We start from the raw sequence: 27494 nt of genomic DNA, 5'->3' as shown, positions 1-27494 counted from the left end.
CCAAAAAACTGAAAATAAAACACAACCAATTGAACTATATTCTTGAAACAAATTATATTGACCAAACTAGCTTGCTTCAAACAATTAATTTACTCCTTACAGCTCAATGCACTTGAAACCAACTCCAAAAGGTAGTCGACAAAACCGCAACGAAATATCAATTTAAATGCATAGAGTGATCAGAGATCCGTTAAAATGCAGGAAAACACAAAAGGTGGTCGGGAAAACCGCGAAGTCCTGTGAATTTCGTGAACTGAGCATGCACAAAGGCATTCTGGTTAAGTCACATTCATGCAACATAAAAGTTTCATGATCATCAGGAATGTATACACACTGATGAGGTGAAGTACAGTAGAAAACATAAGGGGTTTGAAAATTAGTTTCATTCTGCTGAATTTTGTAAAAGGCAGCATGCAAGAAGGGAATTCATTCCCATTATTTTCCTAACAAGAATTTTGCAACATATGCAAATGTTGCATGGAGCCATGAATCTTATTAAATCGAAGGTGTAAACCGCAGAGTATGGTCTTACTGCAGTTTATTCCTGATTAATGCAGTTCATCTTGAAAAAATTGCTCATGGTAATGAGTCATTAGCGCCTGCAGACAAAGGTAAACTACGTCAGCTGGCCGTTTCAACAAGATTTGGATAAAATTTCTTTTGGCATCTACATGAACTCACTTTTATAAAGAAGACGAACACGAGTTGTCAATAACATGCAGCAGCCAGCCTCTGAAGTAAGGAACGGTATCAATCTCCGAACAAGAAAGAGCACCTAACGGGGTGACAGTAATCTGCAACAATAGAGGTTTCTATTACTTATTGTTGGATACTCGTGGATAAACTTAAAACAAATTGGTCTGAAAGTAGCTACTGACATATCCTTCTTGAAGAGCTTGGTAATCTATGTCATTGCCTTCCTCCTCTTTTTCACTGTTGGTATCTGTAACCTAATTTAGAGACAGCACAATATGATAATATTATTCAGGAGAATTATAACAACTGGTCCACATGTAACTAACAGATGATGGAATGAAAGCAAACATAAATAGTGACAATCAGAAATGGTGAAAGATCTATACCCGTACTACTCTCTTATACCAACGTTGTTCTTGTGCTGGAGAAGAGGAAGATATCTTTTCTGTGTCAGTCGTGTCATTAGTATACATATTTGCAGTAGCATCACCTTTAATTGACACACCAGAGCTGGTCTGTGTCCAACCAATTTTGATCATGGACTTCCCTTGTCTCGTTAACTTAAATCCCTTCAGCCAAGAAAAAAAAATAGTCTGCTAGTTAAGTGCATCAACAATCAAAATCAACATCAACTACCCTGAACCAACAATCAAAGATAAATATAAACTATATGGTTCTGTTGCCTAATTCCAATATCTGGTCCAAAATGGAAACTGCCAGTGATAACCTAATAAATCAAGAAGCAGCAATCTTCAGTAGAAAACAAATTACATTACCAGCAAAATGTTGCCCCTGGTTCAGTTTGGACAAACACTTTAGATAAAACTAACAAATGAGCAGAATTTTACCATATCTCTGTGTAATCCAAACTACTATTACAGACCTACAACTAATTGACATTTATCTATCATTTAGAATCAATCAGTTTTGATTTGATTATAATTTTAAATTTCTCTTTATTTTGAAGTGCCAGTAGTATGGAGTACTTGAAACATACATACAACAGGTAAGTAAGCCCTTTAGAAGCTACATCAGCAAACAGCTATCACAAACAACAGCCTCCCATCCTCTGCTTGAGAGCAAGGTCAATGAGACTGCACAAGTTATCCCCATATGTAGATTTAGGACCTTAAGAGCAAAGAAAGTACACAACGTAGAAATTGAGAGAGTGATTTGCTCCATGTTGCACAACATCTTTACACTTGTCTTGAATATTTGCCAAGTATTAAAAATGTATCAGTTCAAAAATTAGTTTTCAAACCCAAATAGTGTACAATATGACAGACAGCAAAGTGATGTCCACACATGCTAAGCTTGTGAGTTTATCAAAATTAGTTTAACAAAGACTCAAACAAACAGGTTAGAACTAATAAATGTGAAAAATAAAGAACAACTAAAGCACAATTTTTTTAATGGTGAAAACACAATGTTCAGACCTAGAAAAGAGATGCCACCATATGCATGCAATACACTGATATTAGGTATGACATGCGGGAAAAAGATACGTTAGACATTTTCACATAGAATGGCTCTGATTTGGAAAATCACCTTATGGTTTGAAACATCTGTTGGCACATCCACGTTAAGAAAAGACTCTAGAGGAAATGTCTTATTCCTGATTTCATTCAGCACTGAATTTATGATGGGCAAGCATGACTCCGCTGCCAGCTTGAGATCATGAGTGGAGCTCCTACTCGCTACCCTGGATACCAAAAGCACAAACAAAAGAAGAACACCCTTAAGCAATCACCTCGTTTAAAAGATAAAGAGAACATAATTACAGGTATGATGTATTTTTACAATGGCAACACATGCATCATGCTGACTACCCATGGCTAAGGAACATTTGATTAACTAAATGTCTAGAGCAATCAGGAAAATGAAGACCATTCATCTGGATAAATTTTAATCTTGAAAATGGTAGGGTTTCAAATACTCCTCCATTTCCTCTTCTTCCATATGAAAACTTACAATATACAGGAACTATTCGACCAAAAATAAATAACATAATTCTACGAATTCAAATCAATACAAATAAGTGATTTTAGGAGTAAATCCCTGATCAAAAATTTTGAATCACTGAAAAATTGGTATTTTTCTTGCTTTCCAATAGATCCCTCAAGCTTTGAATAGGTATCAATCATTCCTGGCCGGGTTTTATTCGAATCAAGTATTGTTTTTAACAATGCTTTGATGAGTACATCTGCTTCATGTAGCTTTGTAGGCATGTAGTATAGGCTGATTAAACCACTGTCAATTTCTGACTTGAAGAAATTTCTGTCATTTCTCGCATGCTTCATCCTATTATGTTGAATGGGATTGTGAACAATGCCAATAGCAGCTTTGCTATCACTATATAACTTCATCAGACTTTGTAAAGGAGTCGACAGTTACTTCAGCAACATCTCTATCTCAAATCAGCTCACAAATCCCTTAAGCAATAGCTTCATCTTGAGCTACTGCATTGCTTCTGGCCACTAAGGTCTGCTTTTTACTCCAAGTCTACCACATTTTGTGATAGTTTAGTACACTAACCACCAGTGGATTTGGTGTCAACTGAATCTGCCCGATCTGAATTTGCAAATCCTTCAACATCTATTTTTCTATTCTCCCCGAATAGCAGTCCATTTCTGGTGTTCCCTTCAGATACCATAGAATTTGATTTACTGTCTGGTCTTGTGAGTGCCAAAAACACCAGCTTTCCTACCAAGTGTTGATACCTCTCTCTATCTAGTAGGCAATAGTTCTCAGTGATCTTGTGTCTACAATTTCATTCTAGACGTTCCAGAAGGTTAACATCCAAGTTTCCCAGTTTCCTTTAGGAGATCAAGAATATACTTTCCTTAACAAATGAAGACACCTTGTTTACCTCTAGTAAGTAGTAACATCCACTATAAGAGAAGTACTGAAGTTTTCAAATCCTTAACTTGGAACTTAGTCTGTATGCATCTTTTGAGATTGTCAATCTCTTGAATACCATTTGCTGGGATTACCATCTTGTCTACATATACTATAGAAATTGATTTCTTGCCATCATCTGCCTATTTCACAAATAAGTCCTTGCTTATAGCAGAACCGTCTCATAGTATTGCTGAACCGACTGAACCAAGCTCAAGAAGATTGTTTTAAACCATAAAGGCAATTCTTCAACTTACAGACAGTGCCATGCTCCTTATCTCCATCCAAACCAAGTGCTAATTTCATGTAAAATTCTTTCTTCATATTTCAGTTAAGAAAAGCATTATTGGCAGTATCCATTTGGTGTAATTGCTAATCAAGATTGCTGCAAGAGACAACATAACTCCTGTAGAGTTTAATTTTGCCGCATGTGGAAATGTTTCTTCATAGCCAATGCCATTGGTTTGAGTGTACCCTTAGGTGACCAACCCTGCTTTGTATCTAATATTTTATGCATTTCGACCCTCACTTTGTATCCACTAGCATCCAATCAGTTTCTTCTCTATTGAGCTGGCCCCATAATATACCATAGATAAGATGAAATGGTTTTGAGGACTCGATAAGAATGATCAGGATGATTTTCTCTGGGTTGCTTTGAGGATATACATAATTCTCATGGGCATAAAGAGGGATCCTTATTAAAAACCAACTTTGGGTACACATGCTTAAGATAATTTAAAACTAGGATGACCAAGCATTTTGGCCAGAAGATAGCATTTAATAGGAAATACTGGACATGGAAAAATTTTCAAAAATATTAGACCTTAAGAAAGAATCAGTGAAGTAATAGAGACCATTTCATTCCTTAGCATTACCAATCATCTTTCCCAAAGACAGCTCCAGGAATTCACAATGAATAGATAAGAAGGTTACTGAACAATTTTGATCTTTAGCCAGCTAACAGATAGGGCATAATATTTAGCCAAGGTAAATATACGATGGAGTTCAACTGCAAATCATGATATTCTACTCAACCCAGCCAGCAATGAGAGAGGATAATCCATCGGCCACCATGATTTTCATGTCACCAGTACACGGAAAAAGTCACATCATCTTAAGAACCAGTGTCAACAATCCGCCCCTCGCGAATATCATTTTTCAATACAAAATATGACTGAATATTACCTCATTGTGCAATGGTTGGTATAGCAGAGGATTAACTAGCTTCAAAGTCTTTGGTTGGCCAAGATAACTACAACAAACTCCTTAGAACTTCCATCTGCTTGGCTATAAAATGGCATGGAAGGTGAACTGGTTTTTTGCATTTTTGTGATCTACTTTACAACATAAGTTGACCTTAACTTACATAAAGGTTACCGACAATTTATTGCCTTCCCATAAATCTCCCCAGCATGTTTATTTGGTACGACAGGGCTTATTGCAGCGATCACACCATAGCTAATTATCTTTGGATTTCTACATTATGTTGTTTGAAGCAATCCAATTTGCTACCAAAGCAAAACTGAGAGGGTGTTTGGACCTTAATCCTCAAAATGTTGCCAAACATCCCATTAGGGCTTAATACGAATTAAGAGGTATAGGAAAAAAATTCCCTTTGTGCCCTTTTCGAATCACATCCCATGTTTTCTTTTTTCTTTTTCCTTCTCCATCAAACACAACCAAAGCTCGAAATTGAATTTTATATTTGTGTCTTCCTTATGGTGGGAATGGTGATGAATGTCGGATCAACAAGAAACAAGAGGAGCTGGTAATGCAAGACATGGTGATCTTCTTTATAGAAATATCACTAATCAACCATGGTTGTAATGATGTTTGAATGTACCATTATTAAAAATATGAATTATCATGTATGTTAACTTGGTTCATATGTTCATGTAGTGTAGTTTCAGCCATATTGTCGTGTTTTAATTTATGTATAATAATAGCTATTGTGCATATAAAATAAATATATTCAACAATAATTAGGTTTCTCTAAATAATGAAAATATTCATATGGAAATAATTATAACAATTAAAATAGTAATGCTATTATAGTAACAATAAAAATATTGACAATAATATATTAATTATGCTAATATTAATATAATGATAATGATAATAATTATGATCTTTTTCTTTACTCAATGTATATCATTCATGTGGAATGAATGGTAAAAACGTTAAATTTGAAGAAAAAAGTTTCTTAATCCAAATCCCTACCTTGCTCCTTTCCTAAACACCCTTCCTTATTCCTTCTTACTCCTTCTTTCCATCTAAAACATAAACAAAGGAAACGATTATAGACTTGTGGTGCCTTGCTCCAATTCACTCTCAATCCTTCATCCAAACACACCCCCACCCAAAAGTTTTCAACAGAAGAATTTGGTGGACTGTAAAGGATAACCCTTTTCTAGCTTTCCTTGTGTCTAACTTCAGCATATAATTCTTGAATAGTTGGAAGAGAGTTGGTGCCAATTATGCCCCCCCAACCTCATCCAAATATCTGAACTCAGTCAGTTCCGAGCATTTTGTTAAGTACTCCATCATTGGGGAAATGCCAAGAAACTTCATAAAAAGGTTCTATCTTTGTCATAATTTAAACTAGAATATTGCAATAAACAGTTACTAATTGTTGAATGTTGAAAATTACAGATTGAGATTTGGAAGCATTAAGATGTGTTTTCAACATTAGAATACATCTCTTGAACCATTTCTTAAACACCGTGGGCAGTTTTGTAGATACGTATCTCCTTCCAATTTTTGGTTCAATGCAATTAATCAACCATGCCATCTCAGTAGAACTCTCGGCCTCCCATGTCCTAGAAATGGGCGTCAATACCAACTAGTAGAGTAATGTTATGTTAGGCCCATGAAGACATATGTTAGACTTAAATACAAAATAGGGAAAGAGTCTGTCAAAAATTAAAGAGGCAATCAGGGGTAGTTTAGTAATTTTATTCCTCAGGGATTTAGTATAAATGGGTGGCTAAGAAGTCTGTGAAGGTTATGCCGTGTTTGTTCTTTCTATGATTAGGGTTCTAGAGATATTGGCTTGTCTCTTGAATTAAAGGACTAACTTTTGTATTCTCAGATTAATTAATCAATAAATTTCTAGTTGTTTTTTCCCCTTTGATTCCTATCATCTTACCACTAAGATACACAGTCTTCCCATGTCCTCCAATCACGGGCAACACAGATTGGTACCATTCATAAAAATCAAAGCCATGTATTTATGTTAGGTAATTCGTAGGGAAAGAGTGATTTTGGGAGTTTAGTTTGTTAATGAGACTTGAAAACATGCCAATTCAGCCATCTGGTTGAAAGCTTTTATTTGAGATGTTGCAACTTTTTTTTTCATTTTGCTAGGTCCTAATCACCACCACCCATGTAGTTGCAGATCTGTCTCCTTTGCTCCCCGCTATCGAGGAGGAGGTAGCTAGAGAAACCAGATGTAAAAACAAAAGGTGGAAAAGGGCAACACCGATACAAAGACATCGGTTAAGACAGAGGGATAACACTTATATACCATGAAAATGGTAGGGTTTTGAATACTACTATGTCTCCACTTCAATATGAAACACTTGCAATATATAGGAATTATCCTACCAAAACAAGTTGTTTATTGACACCATTTTGTTTCATTTAATGGCCTTCCCTAGCTAGATAAAACATTCATCTAACTATCATAGTGTACATGTAGCCTGCACAGTACAAGAATACAAGCATCAGATCTGCTTTTCCATATTTGATGATGCAGTTGAGTAATTTTCATTGACTAAAAAACTCTAGCTATACAACATTGCAATATTGTTCATCTTCTTATTTTCTTACAAAACATGAGACTTCAAGTTTTAAAGCCCTATCAAACACTTTATATTCCATGGACACTTCTACAGTTCATATCTCACATTCACTTGAACCCATGTAATTCACATAGGTCACACCTTTGTCCGCACCCCAGAAGAATGAGAGAGCAGAAGACTAAAAATTTGTCCATACAACCATACCATAAGATTTGTGTGAACACTTGCATGAATGTCAATGGACAAATAGGATAAAAGTTCTTGGATAATGAATGTATATTTGGGGTTTTTTGGCGATAGAGAGGTTGCCTCTTCTTTTTAAAGAAAGTCCCTCATACAGCTCTTCAGTCATTTGATCCATGGGTGAAGACCATAGGCCAAACAATTTAAGTCATGAGCACTCCGTCTTTTATATGTGAAAACCTAGTTCTAGTCCATTATCTCTAGAAAAAGTTCCCAAGGTTTAATTTGTCTAGATATGGAAATTCCTAGTAACATACAAATTTAACCATACCAAGGCTACAATTTTGCCGCAGCTTAAAACTCATACCATACCTCATAAGTAAATGTTTGTCAAGAAATTTATGACATAAAAAAAATAGACAGAGCTAAAGCATAGGTTGAAGGCTTCATAGAAAGAATACAGCGTGAGCAATTTCACGTCAATTATCTCTGTGAGTGCAGATTGTAAAGGATAACACAAAAGAGGAGCAGCTTGCAAATATAAGCAGACTCACCAATCATACGATAAGCCAATGGAGGGTACACCACGCATGAATGCCTCCCGAGCACCAGCCACCGTTCCAGAGTAAACACTACATGTCAAAAGGGGAAAAAAAACAAAAGCGAAACAAGCACACATTTCAAGAAGTCTTCAGCATTTAATCAAACTCAAATGGGTAAAAGAACAAAGACCCTAGTACCTAGTGACAAGCAATGAAACGGTTAGCTACGACATGATTTGTTTTAATGGGCTCTTTGTGTGCATATTTTAATTCCTAGTGTAAACATGTTCTGCAGAAAATTCAAATCCATGTAAAATCTATGTTTTTAAGGCAACACCCACATCAGAAAAAGAGTTGGTATTCTAAGAAAGAGCTACCCGTTCATCAAGTCACGTGAATGGCACATGATAATTTAAGTGATAAATCAGGTTCACTTATAAACAAAAGGAAACTTTCTTAACACAATGGAATGAGAATAATAAATGTCATTCTACTACTGTGGAAAATACCATATCTTCCTACGAGTTTGTAAACCCAACACAACTTGGCCAATAGGGTTGGAGATCTTAGGCACCAGGATCAAGAGACTGGACAACATTTTCTTTTAGCTAATTCAACTATCACAAATATGTTAGGGCAGGACTTGCTGCAACATGAAAGTTCTTTGTGTCTCAAGGACAACGCAGCTCAGACACATTTTGGAGATGGAAGTCACCAGATAAGAAGAAAGGCTTCATACAATAAGATGATTCAAAACAGGATCCAAAGAACATATATAGCATCTGGAAAACAATTGACCACTACTCTAGGTCAAGAACAGTCATTTTGAAATATATCTTGTTAATATGGTTTCTATGAAGAAAAAATTGCAAGGCAAATATATAAGAAAAAGTAATTTGTGGCACTAACATGTGATATCCACAGTTACTACCAATGTTGATACCACTCAGCACCTGCGGAATGTTAAGAGGAATAGGTTAGGAACCTCAATTGCGCATCATGCAGAAATGGACTATACATGATCTCGATTATAAATATAAAAAATAAATATGTTTGAAGTTCACCACCCAAAGAATTGATTAGCGTACTGGTGATACATAAATTTAAAAATCATAATTGAATTGAAAAACAACACCGCTATTAGCTATTTGTATGTTTGCACAAATGCTCTGTTACCAGATCAGGAATTATTCCATTAAAGAGTGCTCCAGAGACTCCCAAAGAAGCGCAGTCTGCAGGGGTACCTAAAAGAAGCAGAAATATACCAATGATGTGGCTTTAGATGTCAACAATATTGGATATAATCTTGTGAAAACCATCTCCAACTGGATATTGCTAACCTATACAGCAATAAGCTATAAAAATTTTGTCAATTGAATAGCCAAAAACAAAAACAAAATGGAAGAAAGAAAGAAAGAAAAAAGAAATGTTGCAGAAGTCCTTGGAAGTTAGACACATACTGATCATTTACTTTTAAAAGAAGAAGAGCTTACAGAGGAAAAGTATATTTCAAAAGCATCCTTGTTTATAGGAACTCAATTTTTTTCCTTTGGTGTTCATGAAGGTAGATACCAAAGTAAAATTTCTGTATTAAAGAATGGGTGACCATTAATAGTAAAAAACGTACAGAGAACAAATTCAATTAATTTGGAAGATAATGAAAATCAAGGGTGACTATTTATTGAGAAAATGTATGATACAATTGTGGATAACAACACAATTTGGAAGATACCATAGACCTGCAACTGCAAAAGCTGTTGCCCCATCAATATTAACAGGTTTGGCAGGGAGAGCATGACGCCAGGTAATTCCATGACCAACACCAGACTGATCTCTGAAAATGATATGAAGAAGAAATTTTTCAGTGTGAAAAAATTATGCACTGAAAAAAGCATTTACCATAAAATTGCAGCTATTTTAAAAGTATTCACAGAGAGTATAAAGGCAGTAGTCATTCATCAAATTATTGCTACCAAACAAGGCAAAGAAAAGAAATAAACTGTGGTCTTCTATCACCTAACATTTAGGATTATTGAAACTAAAGTCAAAATATACACAAACAAAGTTTCAAATGTATATAATAAAATGCCACAACATTAAAGAAACATGCAATTAAACATTCAAACAGAGAGATGGCACTTACTTTCACGCCACCCTTAATGAAAAATTAAATCAAATGAAAGATCAAATAGCCAGTGGCAGTCCAACATGATAGAATGCAAGGCAAAGGGAAGCGTAGGTCGACCAATCCATTAGATACGCTGTAGTTGAACTTGCTAACAAATTTGTAATGTTCAGCAATAGAGATTGATGTGAAGATTAATATTGTGAATGCTCTAGAACCAAATGAAAGCAATGTCTCAGGTTCTTTGGTGGTCAACAAACATCAACTAGTATTTAGGAGATTGCTGACCACCAATTCAAGCATGCAAAGGTAACAATGATTCTAACCACCAATGTCTCAGATTATAAAGTACCACAGAAGCAAGATGAATCTTAATACTGATGGATGGCGAAAGCCGAAAGGCAACAACTCTGTAAAATAAGTATCAAAGTTTCGAAACAAATCACACACACACACACAATTAAGATTGAAGGGAAATGCAACAACTCTAATCATATTTATCGGCCAAGTTATGCTCAATACTCGCATAAACTACTCCCTTCTTGTCAGGTCTAAGTCAAGAAATCAAGAAAATACAACAAACACAAATAAAAAAAAGAACTTCGCCAAAAAGAATAAAACTATATAAAAAAGAAGAAGAATCAATAGATCGCCAGTATAATCCAAACAATATCACATCAAACACAGAAGAAAAATCCACGAAACTCGAATCCACCTCTCTAACAGCAATATCTAAACAAACGAATTCGAAAAGATGATACTAAAAAGAAGAAATGGGATGAAAAGATCGAATCGAAAGCTCACGAAGCCGGCGCGCAGACAAGGACGCGGCAGCGGCCGGTGGAGACAAGAGCCTGGACGAGGAGGCGGAGGCCGGCCGCATCGATTCCATCGTCGTTGGTGACGAGCACCGTCGGAATCGCAGCCCCGTCCATCGAGAATGAGATTCTTGAATTTCAAGAATAAGAACGAAGGAGAAGGGGGAAATATCAAGGTCAAAGCAACGGATATATGGACTATTGTTTTGTAGATTTGCAAAGATGCCCCTCAAATTTATGAAATTACTCGAAGCATGTGCTCATGTAATATAATTATCTTTGAAGAAATTCTGAAAACATTTGCTACACTTGAAACTTTATGCAAATAACCACCCTGACTTATTTATTTAGAAATATATTTTTGTAAGAATATTGTTAAAAAAAAATATAATTACATGAGAAACCACTCGTTGTTGTCTGGTAACTCACCATAAAGTGCACAAAAGGACAATAGTTTGAAACCTTGCTCTGATACTATCGTTGAAACCTAATATTATTCATTGATATTATTTACAGGTCAATACACTTCCGTTTTATATCAGTTTATCACATATATCAATATATATAATTACATATTAACATCATAATGTCATTTTGAATTTGTACACCCACAACAAAAACACTAGTACTATAATTATGTTCATAATAAGTCCATTATCTTTTTAAGGAAGGGAAAAGGCAATTTATCATCTTTCTATTCATCTAATTTTTTATGTTTGAATATTCCATAATAAAATAGAAAATGATAATAAAATGATTTTTCCTAAACATACCACTATGATTGATAGTGGATATAAAACGCAAATATGCAATTTTTTTAAGGTGCAAACAAATTTCTTTATAATTAATTCATATCAGATACTTCGTCATGTTTGATTGGGGATATATACTATTCCCCAATCAAACAATTTGGGACAATTTGAGGAATGGGATATATACTATTCACACAACCAAACAATTTGGACAATTTGGGGTTATTCCTTTCATTAAATTTTATTTTTTAAATATATATACAATTATACATATATATCAAGCTTGTACAAAAACTATTATTTTGACAATCAGTGGATGGTCTAGTGATAAATCATCCAAATAGGGGTGATTGGTGCAGGGTCGAATTCCCATACTAAAATATTATAGAATATTGTAAACATACCAGTATGAATTATAATAATACTGTTTATTCACTATTCATTGGGTCCTTTCTTGAGAGAGGTGATATTCTTTATTTATTATGGGAGTTGTGATTTTTGATATATTATTTTAGGCACACGTGGCAGAGCCATCATTGCCCCACATGGTAAATCCTTAGGAATCGTTAAGTCACCATAGCTGGTGCACTACTGTACAAACATATCCTTGTGACAATTCCTTCGTGGGCAACACTTGTCACCTTTGTAAAAAAAAATTATCCTTTCAACCTGAAATTAAAAAAAAAATCTCCAAACACACCCTTTTCCCAACCAAACATCAATGATTTAAAAACCGGACCGGACCAACCGATTCAACAGTTCAACGGGAACCGGCCAGTAAACCGAGTCCGATTACTCATATAAAATACTGAAGAACCGGACCGGCTAATTTATTATTTTAAATTATTTAATTGATTTATTTATTTTATAATTAAAAACTTAAATAAAATTAATAAAGTCATTAACTCAGTCCAAATTTTTGTTAATAGTGGTGGTGGTGTTGCATGCTTGTATTTTATTGTTGTTGTTGTTGTTGTTGTTGTTGTTGTATAAGTATACTTATATTTTATTTCATTATTTACTTGTAGTTTTATTTCATTCCTCATTTTTGAACAAAAAAATTGTTGTTGTTGTTGTTGTTGTTGTTGTTGTTGTTGTTGTTGTATACTTGTATACTTAAATTTTATTTAATTCTTTATTTTCAATATTTGTTGTATAGTTGTATTTTTGTATATTTGTATTTTGAAAATTTTAATTTTATGTAAAGTTGAGATTTTATAAAGGTAATTTAACTTTGCATTATTGCAATATGTAATTTTGTATCTTTTTTATTATTTATTACTTATTTTTGAAATTATTTTTTACTTATTTTTTTAATATTTTTTTAAATTTTTAAATATTTATTTATTTGAAAAAATTAAATCCGGTTGAACCAGTTGGACCGGAACCGGTTGCCTAACCGGGTCGACAACCGGTCCCGTTATTAAAACATTGCCAAACACTTAATGCAAAAAAACACCTTTAAATCAAATGAAATATAAAGCCAAATATGCCCAACAAGCCAATAACACCCTAATGTAGTATAATTCACTAACAAGTGATATTTGTTTAATAAATTTCTGGATTGACAACACTGTTAGTGGATTGTTATTTGAAAGATAAATAGGCAAATCTAGGATCAAATCCCTAAATCAATAGTATTGTGCAATACCGTATATTGTTGCAATGTTGTTCATTAGGTCCATGTGGAAGGATATCATTTTTCTTCGCATAATAAGGGGATTTATTAGCTCAATTTCGATTTATGAAAATTTGTGGTATGACTCTAATTGCCCTATATGATGTTTGTCCCGAGTTAATAAATCCCTAAGAGGTCCATCAAGCCACATAACTGATGTACCAACGTATATGTTTGTTTCTTGACAACCCTACTATGAGGCGGCGTTTGCCACCATTGTCAAAAAATAAGTAAATAAATAAATTCTAATTAAAACACACCTTCTTGTCATTGATGAAATTGACACAAATCAAACATTGAAGAACAATGGTCTCTCTGAGATGGTTGATAGAATGGAAGAACAATATTCCTCCCTTATATTTTGTGATCTAAAAAACTCAAGGATAAAACTGCAAACTATTATAGGCTCACTGCACATTATAGGGCAAGCAACTTGAAAGAATTGCCAATGGAACAGGTCTACTAGAAATTGCAAGAAGGTTGTGATAAAATTTCATTTTGCCAAAGTAGAACAAGTTGATATCAATTTTTATTACTACTGGATACTTGTGGGTGAACTTTAATGAATTTGTGACAGTTGCTGTCTTTTTCAGATCAAATTGCTCAATGATCTAAATAATCCCCTTCTTCCTCTCTTACATTCTCTTAATTCTTAGCCTAATGTGGGGACAAAAAAATAAGGTAGATTAGTAGTCATTCATGTTCTTCTGCGGAGAACAATGGGTCTTCAAGTAATTAAAAGATGGATTCCATATCAATTCAATCTTCAATAATTAGCACAATATCTGAGTATATAATTATCATGAACTACAGTGAGATGTATATTTGATGGACTGCAACAAAATATAAATATATGCCGAAATTGGCATTACCTCTGCTACATCTTTTAATTTTGTGAACTGCAGAAATGCCTGGATGCAATAAAAATATTTTTTAAAGAGATTATTTCATATATAGTGTCATTGATGCATGTTGGTAAGTAAAACTACAAACTATAGGCTCATGCCACTCACAGGAGTTTGTTCTTTTTTTGTCAATCTCAAAGGAGCACAAGGCTAGAACAAAAAGATGAAATATGGTAACTAAACATTAAAAACGAAGGCCTCACTTTAGAGGCTGCATCTATCAACCATTTTGGGAGGTCAAGGCCTTTGTGAAAGAGGGATAGAGCTAAAATCCTCCTGCCATTGTTAGCCAAAAGATCAGCAATATGGTTCTAGTTCTAGGGATGTTACAAAAGAGTTATAGGATAGTAGCTGAAAAGCAATTTGGTGTTGTTGACATGTTCTTTGAAGCTCTCATCAGTCTGTTGATGGTCCCTTGTGAGCAACTTGATCAAGTTGGCACATAACTGTAAATGTGGATAGGTATCAAGCTCCTAACTCTGCACTGCTCAAGTGCCATCTCCAAGATCAACATGAAGGCTAGTATGGGACTACCACTGCTGAAGACCCTGCTAAAATCAAATCATTAAAACTTAAGAGAATGATAAATCCTAAGCCATTGGGGGAGAGATCATCCACTGAGGTGCATCAAGGAAAAGAGAGATTCAATTTTTGAAAGGAGTAATGTTAGTTAATTCCCTGAAGTGCCTGAAAGCATTGTTGTTGAAACTGTTCCTTTCCCACCAAGGCCAGTTGAAAAATCCTTTGGAAATCTTGGTTAATCTTGTTGAAGACAAGGCCACACTTAACTTTCCATAACCTCCATGCACAAGTGGCTAGAAGGGCCTTGAAGGCTTGGCTGCCTATTGTAGTATTCCAAGTTTGAAGAATCTAGTCACCTATGGAGAAAGCTGCAATCGTATTCATTCTCACCCCAATGTATGAAGAAACATATATAGTCCCAACATTCCCTTGCTTATGTTGTAGCTCCAAATCACATGTTCAACATATTCTTTATGAAGGCCGTAGAAGGCACACTCCATCTTAGATTCAATGTTAATTTTATACAAATAGTTGAAGGTAGGAGTTTGGCCATGGAAAAGTCTCCAAAGGAAGTATTTGACTATGGTATTAACAAGTAGTCTCCACATAGCATGCTAGCCTTCCTAAATTTCCTGATTATCCCAAAAATTTTGGTTTAATAAGTTGTAAATAGCATTGGCAATTTTGACATAGGTAATATTGGGAAGCTAAACCAAATGATTAGGCTCTGAATCAGTAAATTTGAGCTTATATAATCTGGTCCAATCTAGCTTGTCTACCAAAAGCTCATTCAGATCATTCTAGTTGATTGAGTTCATGCAGATAAGATCAGAGATAGATAAGGAGACCAGTGGAAGTTAAATGTTCAAAAAAGTGGGTTTGTAGGCTAGAGGAATATTAAAAATCTAGGAGTATTTCCAAAGATAGAGCTTATCAGGATTGCAAATGTTGATTCAAATATTTGGCTTGATCTTATTGGCAATATTGGACAAAGCTTTGTAGAAGCTAACCCAAAGGAGTCTCTCACTTGGAAAAATGCCAAATATTGAAAGAACCATATTTGAGTGTGAAAATTTGGACCCAGTGTTTGACCTCTAAATTAAGCACAACAAAGATATTGATGAGTAAAGCACAACAATAATCATTTCCTATATATTTATTTGAATACCTCATATTACCTAACTTTATTTTTTTGAAAAGATAGATAAACCACTTAAATTAAAAGCAGGAAGAAAACAGTTCACCCCGAAGGGCAATACAAAAAACACCAAACACCAAATCGTTCACTAAATGTGGAGCACAAATAAGCAAAAAGAACAAATAGAGGAACAACAGGCCTACTCAAAGCCCAACAAAACAAAGGCACTACTCGTCCTGACCCTCCTTGTTCATGGAAGCTCCTCCAGCCTCCACAACACGGGAACCAAGGAACTCCAAGTTATGCCGAATCATGCCCATAGAGTCTTGCAACTTCTCCTTTGCATTCTCTGAAGCTATTAAGAACCAAGATAATAACATGCAATCAATCTTCAGAATTATAGCATGAATAGGCAAAAACGAGTAGCATTAAAGATTCGATCATTTCTTGTAAGCCAAATATTCCACACATAAGCTTTAACAATCAGATCACCCAACTCCCTTTGAGAAGGCCTCAAACTGGCCCTCCAGCTAGTCCAAACCTGGCACATAGATTGGGGAAGGTCTGGCAGTTGCAAAGTTCTAGCTAAGTATCCCCCACACTTGCTAGGCAAAAGTACAAATACTAAAGAGATGATCCACCGATTCCGTCTCAGCATAACACAACACACATGTGGATATCGAGAGCTGGTTACACCTACGTTTCATGAGATTTTCCATCGACAGAATCTTATTCTTCTAAACTAACCAATTGAAAAGATTTATTTTCCTTGGGCACAGGCTTCACCAGAAAAAACTTGCTACTGGGCAACGCAAACCATCATCGTTTAGAAAATTGTAAAAAGATTTAACAGAAAAGTTCCCACTTGTCGTGAGACTCCACTTCTTCTTATCACTCAAATCATCAAGTGTCGAAGTTAACCGGCTATGAACATGCAACACCTTTGAGCCTCTAGAAAATGGGGTTTCAGTTAAAAGGTGGAGAAGGTCATGAATTGTGCCATTAGTGGCAGCGACTCTCGAAAACTTATCTGGCCACAGAAACATAGATGTTCTCCCATCTAACTATCAGTTATTTTAGAAGAGGGTCTCCCTACTTGTGATGACCTCTTGCAGGATACAGCTTCTTAGCGCTGGTAAACAACTAGACACCCCTTTCTAAAAAAAAATTCTCCCCATCTGATGAGGGAACACATTCCAATTATCCCCCTTATAATTGAAATGAACTAAACTAGCACCACACCAATTATGGTCAGTCAAAAATTTTCACCAACACTTCCCAAGTAAGACACTGTTAAAAGAATTTTGATCTAGTATACCCCAACCATCTTTGGTAACGTGCCCTGCAAATGTGCTTCCAACAAACCAATTTGCATCCCGGCTTATCAATATCTGAGCCCTACCATAGGAAATCTTTTCTGATGCGATCAACCTCCTTAATCATCCACTTCGGCAATCGAAACATCGATATCCAGTAAGTGGGGAGGGCAGATGGTATCGAGTTTACGAGCATAAGGCAGCTACCTAAGGAGAGGTGTTTCGATTTCCAAGAGGATAAACGTTTCCTAACTTTTACAACTAAACCTTCCCAATCCTGCCTCTGAGGCTTTCTGCCCGAAATAGGGTAACCCTAGGTAAGTCACCGGTAGAAGCCCCACTGCACAATTCAGGGTGGCAACCTTATTGGCCGCTGGCAAAACTCCTTTCTTCATATAGAAAAGACAAGTTTTTGGAGAAATTAGTTTCAAGACTCAACATCCTTTCAAACACGTAGAGTAACAGCTTGAAAATCTGCAGGTTCTCCACACCACCCATGGTCATGACTAATAGATCATCTGCATAGTGAAGATTACATATGCTACCAAATACCCCCAAAGGAACACCAAGCAAAACATGCTAGGACAAAGCATGTGAGAACATTTCACTCATAACATCCATTACCAAAACAAATAACAGAGATGACAGATGGTCTCCTTATCATAAACCCCTTTAGTAATGAATGTACCAGTTCAGAGCACCATTTACAAGGATCGATGCTTTTGAAGAGCTTAAGATGGAATGAATCCACCCTCATCCATCTCCTCTTGAAGCCTTAAGCCTTCAAAAGGTCTAGCAGGAAATCCTAATCTACGGTATCTAAGGCCTTGGCAAAATCCACTTTTAGAATATGGCTCAAGATACCCCTCTTTATGGAGACTAAAAATTAATTCCTCAGCAATACCAATCTTGTCCAGAATACATCGCCTTTTTAGAAATGCGGACTAGCCTTATCGACTAACTGATTAATGACCTTATTCAGACGAGATGCCAACATTTTTGAAATGATTTTAGTTGATGAATTGATCAGGCCGATGACCCGATAATCCCCTGGTGACTCAAGAGTCTCCACCTTAGGAATGAGGACAATATTGGCCCAATTGATCCTTTCCAGGTTAGCTTTTCTAAAGTAGAAGTTCTCACAGAGCTTGAATAGATCAGTCTTGATTGTATCCCATAATAGTTTAAAAGAACTAAATCGGGAAGCCATCCTGACCAAGTGCTTTATCCCCACCTAGTTTGAAAACCACACTCTTAACTTCCTCGAGCGGAAAAAGCTATTCCAACATAGATAGATCCACAAGAATCTTATTAGCCATAAGTTTCCCCTAATTGACCTTGAAGCGAAAATCCTTCTTAGTACCAAATTATTGTGGGAACCGAGCAACAAAGACATTGCCAATTTCCTTGGGGTCCACTAAGTCCACATCGTTAACCTTGATATTTGGAATGAAGTTCAAATTTTACACTCGTTGGCTGACGCATGAAAATACTTAGTGTTTTCATCACTTTCTTTAAGCCATTGCAGTCTCGATTTTTGTTTCCACTATAATTCCTCTTGCTTTCTAATTTCTCCTAGATAGTCTAGGAGGGATTATTCATGGCTAAGCTCCTTCGCGATGTCCATCTCCTCTAATTTCTGCAAAAGCGCCAGCTTCCTGAGTTTGATGGACCCGAAACTAAATCTTTGCCCAATGCCTCAGATGATCCCTTAGCCTTGATGTCTTTTTGGAGAAAATGAATGCCCCACATCCCATAAGAGAAGTGGTCAGTCCACCAGTTATGCACCAACTCCTGAAACCCCTCCATTGTAGTCCAAGCTAATTCGAATCTAAAAGGTTGAAGAAGAGAGCAATGTGTGCCAACCTCAAGTCTAATTGGCACATGGCTTGACACCAACCTTGGCAAACAGCTTTGAATCATATTGGCAAAAATGGCGGCCCAAGGCACATGTCATGGTCCACCAATTAAAGGCTGATTGACATTATATATATATATATATATTTGATAAAGTGGATAAGCCACATATCATGGTGAGCGAGTATACAACCAAAATTGATCATCCTTCTATACTCCTTTACCCGTGGACGCTGGTTGATCGGATAAATAAATTTGAGTTTTGAAAAACTTTTTGATAAATTTTGTTTTTTTTTAATTTAATAATTTTCTTATCTAATATCTTAAAATGATGTTTATCGTCCTCCATGTTTGTTTAATTTTGTTTATAAGCTTAATATATTGATTCAAAATGTTTACATCTATTTTGTCTCATCTAATAATAATAATAATAATAATAATAATTTCCTTACATATTTTTTTGTAATAAATAATAATTACAATTCCCCCCACATGTTAACCTGCCTATATCTTAAATTCCACGTTATTAAGCCACTGTAATTGATATATTTTTATATTTATCAATCATTTTGAAAGCGTCTTTATGAAAATGAACATAATAATAACTCTAACTAGTGATGCCAAATAAAGCAAACCAACTGATAAAAGGAGCAACAAGGTCATGCAAACAAGAAAAGAAGAGAAATTTGATGATAGCTTCAAACACTTGATAATCTTGAGATGGAAAGATCCTTTGATGTATAGTCTTGGTATACCAATTGAACCAATTGTTGAAAGGTTTCACCCAATCCTTGTCTTCCGGTGTGAAGTAATACTTTAATATCTTCCTCTCAAGACTAGAGAACTGAGTCGGTGGTGGTGGAACACCAACAACATTACCCCAATCAATGGAGTTATATCTCTCAATAAGTTCATGAGCAAAACAGCTTTTGCTCAGAGCTTGCTCCAAATGACGTCCCACACGACAATCATAACGGAACTGATAATTATTATTACCATTACCATTACCATTAATATTAGATGATGATAAATGGTGAAAGCCGAGATTGACAAGAACATGACGAGTGAAAGTCTCAGCAAAGTCAGCGGCCGTTTTTGAAGGGTAGCACAACAAATACTTGATGATAAAAGGTGTCCGTCTATACCGACCCTTCTCGTATGCCTTCAAATTGGGTTGGAATTCTTGAGGTACAATTGCCCAGATGAAGCCACGGCCGGCCTCCCTTACAGTATAAAACCAGTAGAGATGAGACATGATTTCCAAGAGATTGAGCTTCCTTCTGCTGCTGCTGCTTGTTGTGCTAGTAGTAGTTATTTTATCAACTGCTTCAACTGCTTCTTCAGTGCTGAACAAGACCATATGGAAGAGGATAAAGAAGTGAATTGCGAGGACTAAGAAGAAAACGAAGATACTGGCACCGAGTATGTAGAGCACCCCAAAGTCTGCAGATTCTTTGAACTCATTGGCATGATCCATGCTTGTGAACTTATTAATTTTTTCTTCAATTATTGCTGGCTGTTATTAGCTAGCGCTAGTTTCGTCTTTGTTTTGGACTATGGCAAAGGGTTTGATGGCCTATTTATTATTATTAGATGTATGTATATTTTTACTTTTACCATGTCTAGGATTTGTTTATTATGAAGCTTTATGATAAACTCAAGTTTATATTTTAATCACAGTAAGTTTATAAATTTAAATAGTTGAGATAATTTAACTATATTAATTTATTAGATCAAGCTGCTTGGATAGGATAAAAATTGTTAAAACTTTAAACGTACGTTGCTCCAATCACCATTAATTAAGGCCCATCTGATTTAAATTTTGAAACAATTTCTGATGAAATTTATTATAATTTTTTTAAAGATGAGGTTATTACTGTTCTTATCCAATGTCTCTCAAAAGCCATGTTTGTTAATTACAATGGATTCATTTGAGGAAAAAGAAAAAGGAGAAAATACATATGATTTATATGGAAAACAAAAGGAATTGCAAAGGTGAAAAAGAAAAAGACCAAAGGAACCTTGCTAATGTCAATAATTTTTTTTTTTAAAGATAATATGATAAGCACCAACCCGGTACCAATCTGCTTCACTTCATACATCTTACACTGCAAAAACATTTAAATAATTAAAACAAATATTTGTAAAAAGGGAGGTAACATTGGCACCCAAAGGCTGACCTCATAGGCATTAACACCCTCAGTGGAATTGCAACATTTCCATTCGCAGGAGATAAAATAAACTTAACAATCAAAACCAAAGATGTTCATTAACAAAGTTTGGTAATATGCTGTTTGACAGAACATGCTCAAGTTTGCAAAGCCAAGTTTAGAGAATCAATCCACTAGATCTAACACACAATGATAAACACACAAATTTCTTTGAAAGATAATGGTGATACAAGATCTCACAATAGAGGCTTCGCCTTAAATCAACCTCCAATTAATTGGTCCCAATCTCTCATTGACAGGACATACATTCTCAAGATCTTGTATCAATCACCTTGATAATAAGCTCTCTCAATCTATCAAGATTAATTAATGCTCTTACAACTATCCTATGCCTCCCTCTTTGTATTTTAATTAATGCTCTTACAACTATCCTATGTCTCTGTCTTTGTATTTTAAATACTTAAGATCAGACTTGATTATACGGTCATCTCACAGAAGACTTACCCACCTTTCTTTTATGATAGTTACATTACGGTTTTTTTTTTTTAATGTTTGTGTTTGCCCATTGCTAGTAAATTTTTACTCTCTCCCTTTGTTATTTTTATATTCTCTCTTTTTAGTTAATGAATGTTGTTTATCTATTAGAAAAATTTATACCAGATCCCTTACATAAAATGCTCATATTTTGCCTAGTGAACTGACAAATATATTGAGGGATTAACTCCATACAAATGTACATCCATGAGTGATAAAGTTTTGAATTGAAACCTCGGTAAATGACGACAATAAATCTAACTGTCTTAAAGTAGCAAAATTCCTTATCGCATAAGTAGTGACATGCACGAATGGTGTAATGATTGCCCCCTGTCTCTGACATGGACATGGTGAAATTGAATTTACCTGACCAATTACTTAATACTATGCAGGCTCATCAAACAACTTTTTTGAGCTTGATTCAGAATTTGGTCAAAACTGTTCAGTAAATTCCCACGTGTTACGCATCCATTTGCCTTCGCCACTATGTTCTCAACTATTCGTATGGCTGACTGACAATTACTAACGATTCCAAATTCATACATACGAGTTGTAGAGCTAGTAACTGCATCGTACTGTACTCCATATAAAAAAAATAAAATAAAAACTTCTTGTTATATAAAACCAAAAATAAACATATGTAATCATTTAAGAACAAAAAAACCAACAATTTTCATATAACTTAAAATTTTAACATTAACCTCCAAAACAAACATTTCTCTTTTATATATTTTTATATTATTTGTACATGAAAAAGAAAACGGCCATTTAAAATCTTAATTAACATAAATTAATTAGATTCATTAAAGCGTAATACACACATAATAATGAAATGTCGTTGAGAAGTCGTTGTTGCATCACCAGCCGTTCATATATAAACACATCATCTCTCTCCTTCTCTACTTCACCGCCATCGTCGTCTTCCTCTCTTCACTCCCTCCTCTCCGCCAAGCTCCGTCGCCGGCGCCACCAATGGAGAGGAACCACTCCTCCGCCTCTTCATCGGAGGACGAGGAGGAGGACCTCCACGCCCTCATTCCTCAGAATGAGACCAAGCCCCCACCTCGCCGCTTGGCATCCTTCGAGATCGACACTAACGCTCTCAAATCCCGCTTATCCCGCGGATTCTCCGGTAGCCGGCGTTACCTTATTGCCCTTCTTCTCCCCGTCGTCCTCGTCCTTGTCTACTTCTTCGTCGACTTCGGCCATCTCTTCCGTACCGTCACTGCCATCCGGCCAGATACCCCGGCTGATCTCATGCGTGAATCTGAGCTTCACGCGCTTTATCTTCTCCGGAACCAGCAGGAGTCGCTTCTTCGGCTTTGGAATCGCACGCTGGTGGCGGATCAAGCTAGATCTGGTAACCCCTCGCTTTCCCCTTCTCCTCCTCCGACTCTCCACTCGAGCTTGTCCTTGGAGGACTTCAAATCGGCGGTGATCAACCAGATCCGGCTGAACAAGGAGATCCAGAAGGCCCTGCTTTCCTCGCATCGCGCCGGGAACGAGTCGGTGAAATCGCAGGATGACAATGCGGATCCCGATCTGTCCGGATTCGGCGTCGATGTTTGCAAGAAGGTTGAGAGGCCGGTGGAGAGAAGGGCGATCGAATGGAGGCCGAGGAAAGATAGGTACTTGTTCGCAGTCTGTACTTCGGGGCAAATGTCCAACCATTTGATCTGCTTGGAGAAGCACATGTTCTTTGCGGCGCTTCTCGAGCGCACCCTCATCTTGCCAAGCCCTAAATTTGATTACCAGTATGATCGTGTCCTCGATATCAACCACATCAATGAGTGTTTTGGCAGGAAGGTGGTAATGAATTTCGATGAATTTTCAGAGATGAAGAAGAAAAGTATGAGGATTGATAGGTTCATATGTTACATGGCCTCGCCACCTTGTTTTTTGGATGAAGAACATCTCAAGAAGTTGAAGAACTTGGGTATTTCGCTGGGAAAGATTGATGTGGCATGGCCTGAGGATGCCAAACTCAAGGAGCAGAAGAAGAGAGTTGCTGGGGATGTTACGGGGAAGTTCTTATCTAACGATGAGGTTATTGCTGTTGGAGATTTGTTCTATGCTAACGTGGAGGAGGATTGGGTGATGCAGCCTGGAGGTCCTCTTGCTCACAAGTGCAAGACTGCCCTCCAACCTAGTCGGCTTATACTGCTAACTGCACAGCGGTTTGTGCAGACTTTCTTGGGTGGTAACTTTATAGCTCTGCATTTTAGGCGGCATGGCTTTTTGAAGTTCTGGTATGACCTCACGTTCCTATGTTTGTTTTCATGTTCATGTGAATTAATGACATTTATATTATGCATTCTAATGTCTGCTCAGCCCTTCAGTAATTGTTACTTTAAGCTGCTAAAATTAACCAGAGATCGTCAGCTATGTTGAAAACTATTTATTTTAGACCATTTAGTTGTATCTTATGATGTGTGCTCAGTAATTTGAACCATTTATGCATTCCATAACCTGATTAAAATTTCCCAAGTTAGTAAAAACTGGAGGATAATCTGATTTATGCCGAAAAATATGCTATTTCAGCCAAATGGTGTCAGGCTGTGGTGAACAGGGAACCATTCAGCTTTCTAGTCCTTAATAATTTTGATCAATGCACATGTCTGATTCTGTTATCTCATTCCTGCTTTGCAGATTCTGTATTGTTTAAGATTAGGTCTTAATGGTGTATTCAATCAATAGTAAATAACATTTGTTGATTTGACTTCCAAATTACTTGTAATATTTTCTTCCTTTAGTGACAACTATTTATTTCTGAAGTTTGCATCTCCTTGTATTGCCAACTAAGTTCCTTAAGAAATATGTTGATCGGATGGCTGAGATACAAATTAGGTTTCTAGCTTTGCCAAGATCTTTGTAACCAGCTATGATAAGGTTGTTAGAGCAATAATTTGATTGCCGTAAGTTTTAAATTTTTCTTCGAGTTCCCATGCCCATACTAGCTCCTATTTTGGTTACAGCTGTGCCTCATCAACTTTATGTTCTGGAGCAAAGTAGATAAGCAGTTGTTTCATTGGGTTTCTTCATACATACATACATTCATATATATATATATATATATATCAGTATTCCATTTAGAAAACACTTGCTATGAAAAATCTATACCCATTGAAGTTGGTAAATGTTATTGGGTGTGCTTTATAGGTCAGGAGCCTGTTTTTCTCTAGAGACTTAATAATCGCTTTAAGAAAAAATAAAGTAACATTCTTTCTCATATAAATGGGCAATCACATTATCATTGATCTGTATTTCTGTCCTTCATAGTGTGAAGAATCCATTCCTGTTAAACTATGTTATACTTAATTATTCTGTTATGCTCAGAATAGATAATCACCATTGGAAACCCTCTATTGGTATGTTTTTCCGTTAAGCTGAACATGAGGTCAACAGTGTAATCATGATCTGGTCGGAAGTTGTTGTAACTATTATGTGTGAGTGGGAAAGGTTGTCATAGAAAGGGTGAGGTAAGGAGAACATGAGTTCTTCAGGTGAGGAATTTGGTGCATAAGAAGAACAAAAAAATGTAACTACAGAGACTGAAACTTAGGTGTTTAGAATGTCTGTATTTTCTCCACCTTTGGAGTCAGATCATGAAATATATTATAGATAGGTTGTGGGCAAATTGACACCCATAGAGAGGACAGGGTGATGTCTTGTGCTAGTGCAGAGTAATCAAGTTGGTGGCTTGGGTGTTGGTTTGTGCTTGCAACGTGTATTTTCTATTAATTGTGCAGGATTTTCTTGTGAAGGTAAAGCTTGTGGACGGTCCCTCAGGATTATGACTAGGGTATTGTTGATTTTGGATTTTTAACTGATCTGATTAGAAATCTTAGATTTGATGTCTTGAATTTATGTTAAAGTAGAACACAAGGATGTTGTGGAATCGCATCATAATTATTTAATGTTTTATAAACATTCTGCCATCTATTGTACACAAGCTGTTGTTAACTTCTATAGCCCAAGGGTTTTTTTTTTAATCTTTTCCATATATTGGTAAAATATCAACCTATTGGAAGTCATCCAACGTCTTTGAGGATTCAACTTTATTCCTTGTTTGTGATATTTTTAAATTTTCTCTTGGTCAATATCCTTATTCATAGAACTTGGTCTTACATTCTTATGAAGATGATGGCAATATAATTATGTATATGCATTGATACATGTCAGATAGAACATGATTATGATGGTTTCTTTAAGGTTTATTTTTTATATAAACAGATATTGATATCTTTGCTGCAGTGTAAGTGTCAGAACTGCAGTTTGATTGATATGTCATCATATGATTCACATCATGCATAAATATGTATTTTTTCCAGAGTAATGTGACCAGATGTAGCATGAAATATGTCCTTGATTTCCCCTGTAAGCATAGACGGAAGGTAGAACTGGTTTGCCCTTTAAGCATTCAATGTTTTTTGGTAGTGATATATTCTGATATCCTGAAAAACTTGTCTCCTAAAGTACGATTCATGTGTTTCTCCAGGCTTGTACATTTCTAGCATGGCATCTCATCTTGTATGACTGTTGATTGTTGAAATTTAAATATTGTTCAACACCTGATCTCATATTATATTTTCCTAAATAAAATAGATATCCCATTGAAAACTGAGACTGCATAATCACTTTCCCATGGCATTGTACTAAATGATATTCTAGTTTCATGGCACTGTATATTCTACTTTGAGCTTCTGTCGTTTCTCACTGTCAATTCTTTTAATATTTCTCTCTCTTTGCACTTAAGAAGAGCAACATTCTAGAAAATTTTCTTCAGCCTGACATAGTTGCATGTGTTCAAATGCAGCAACGCCAAAGCAGAGAGCTGCTTCTACCCCATTCCTCAGGCAGCAGAATGCATAGTAAGGGTTGTAGAGAAGGCAAATGCACCAGCAATCTATTTATCCACAGATGCCGTGGATAGTGAAACCAATCTTCTCCAGTCTATGGTTGTACTAAATGATAAGACAATCCCATTGATCAAGAGACCCGATCATACTTCCGTCGAGAAATGGGATGCCTTACTTTACAGGAATCACCTGGGTGGAGACAGTCAGGTAAACAAACTTCAAACCATCTATCTTCCTCTAAACAACCAACCAGTCTTTTTCGTATTTCTAATCAAGCTTCCTACTCAGGTGGAAGCCATGTTAGACAAGACTATATGTGCATTGTCAAACGTATTCATCGGATCATCAGGTTCAACATTCACCGACGACATCTCACGCCTCCGACGAGGCTGGGGCTCGGCCTCACACTGCGACGAGTATCTCTGCCAAGGAGAACGGCCGAACTTCATCGCCGAACAAGAATGAAAACAAACTTAACCATGTTTGCAGAATATCTCTAGTTTCACCTCCCCTCATTCTTTTGTGATTGATTGCCTGTACATTTCTTTGTTGTAAATTGAGTGTACAAACTACAAACAACTTCATATGCTTATCAAATCTTTTAAAATAGCCTAATTAATTTTGTCTTAATAATATAAGGTCAAAATAATTCAAAAGTTGGTCTCGTGGTGCTTCCACTTCCAGTCGGACAAGTGCC

At 36.1% G+C, this 27494-nt stretch overlaps 2 protein-coding genes across 2 annotated transcripts; one reads left to right on the top strand and one right to left on the bottom strand.

Annotated features, from left to right (window-relative positions):
* Positions 1-272: 272 nt before the first annotated feature.
* LOC120278133 (5'-nucleotidase SurE-like) lies at positions 273-11234 on the bottom strand. Its single transcript, XM_039285054.1, has 10 exons — positions 11052-11234; positions 9862-9956; positions 9299-9366; positions 9032-9075; positions 8135-8212; positions 2245-2398; positions 1083-1265; positions 879-950; positions 682-794; positions 273-599 (listed from the first exon to the last, which is right to left on the bottom strand). Exons 1-9 carry the CDS (start codon positions 11180-11182, stop codon positions 684-686), a joined length of 936 nt encoding a protein of 311 aa, XP_039140988.1. The 5' UTR covers positions 11183-11234; the 3' UTR covers positions 273-599; positions 682-683.
* Positions 11235-22823: 11589 nt separating this feature from the next.
* LOC120276778 (O-fucosyltransferase 36-like) lies at positions 22824-27416 on the top strand. Its single transcript, XM_039283475.1, has 3 exons — positions 22824-24187; positions 26755-27004; positions 27086-27416. The coding sequence occupies exons 1-3, from the start codon at positions 22911-22913 to the stop codon at positions 27260-27262; spliced, it is 1704 nt and encodes a 567-aa protein (XP_039139409.1). The 5' UTR covers positions 22824-22910; the 3' UTR covers positions 27263-27416.
* Positions 27417-27494: the final 78 nt, after the last annotated feature.

This window comes from Dioscorea cayenensis, chromosome 15 (assembly GCF_009730915.1).
Source record: "Dioscorea cayenensis subsp. rotundata cultivar TDr96_F1 chromosome 15, TDr96_F1_v2_PseudoChromosome.rev07_lg8_w22 25.fasta, whole genome shotgun sequence".
In the NCBI taxonomy this organism is placed as follows: Eukaryota; Viridiplantae; Streptophyta; class Magnoliopsida; order Dioscoreales; family Dioscoreaceae; genus Dioscorea; species Dioscorea cayenensis.
Note: the sequence above shows the minus strand (reverse complement) of the source record. Positions and strands in the feature narration are given on the sequence as shown.

Bases quoted from the DNA above. Each gene is read 5' to 3' on its own strand.
- LOC120278133 (XM_039285054.1), bottom strand. From the start codon at position 11,182: ATGGACGGGGCTGCGATTCCGACGGTGCTCGTCACCAACGACGATGGA. The intron at 2,399-8,134 runs GTGAGTCTGCTT...TTTGGTATCCAG, and splicing joins ATTGGCTTATCGTATGATTG to GGTAGCGAGTAGGAGCTCCA. The intron at 951-1,082 runs GTATAGATCTTT...TCTCTAAATTAG, and splicing joins GGTATAAGAGAGTAGTACGG to GTTACAGATACCAACAGTGA.
- LOC120276778 (XM_039283475.1), top strand. From the start codon at position 22,911: ATGGAGAGGAACCACTCCTCCGCCTCTTCATCGGAGGACGAGGAGGAG. The intron at 24,188-26,754 runs GTATGACCTCAC...GTTCAAATGCAG, and splicing joins CATGGCTTTTTGAAGTTCTG to CAACGCCAAAGCAGAGAGCT. The intron at 27,005-27,085 runs GTAAACAAACTT...CTTCCTACTCAG, and splicing joins ACCTGGGTGGAGACAGTCAG to GTGGAAGCCATGTTAGACAA.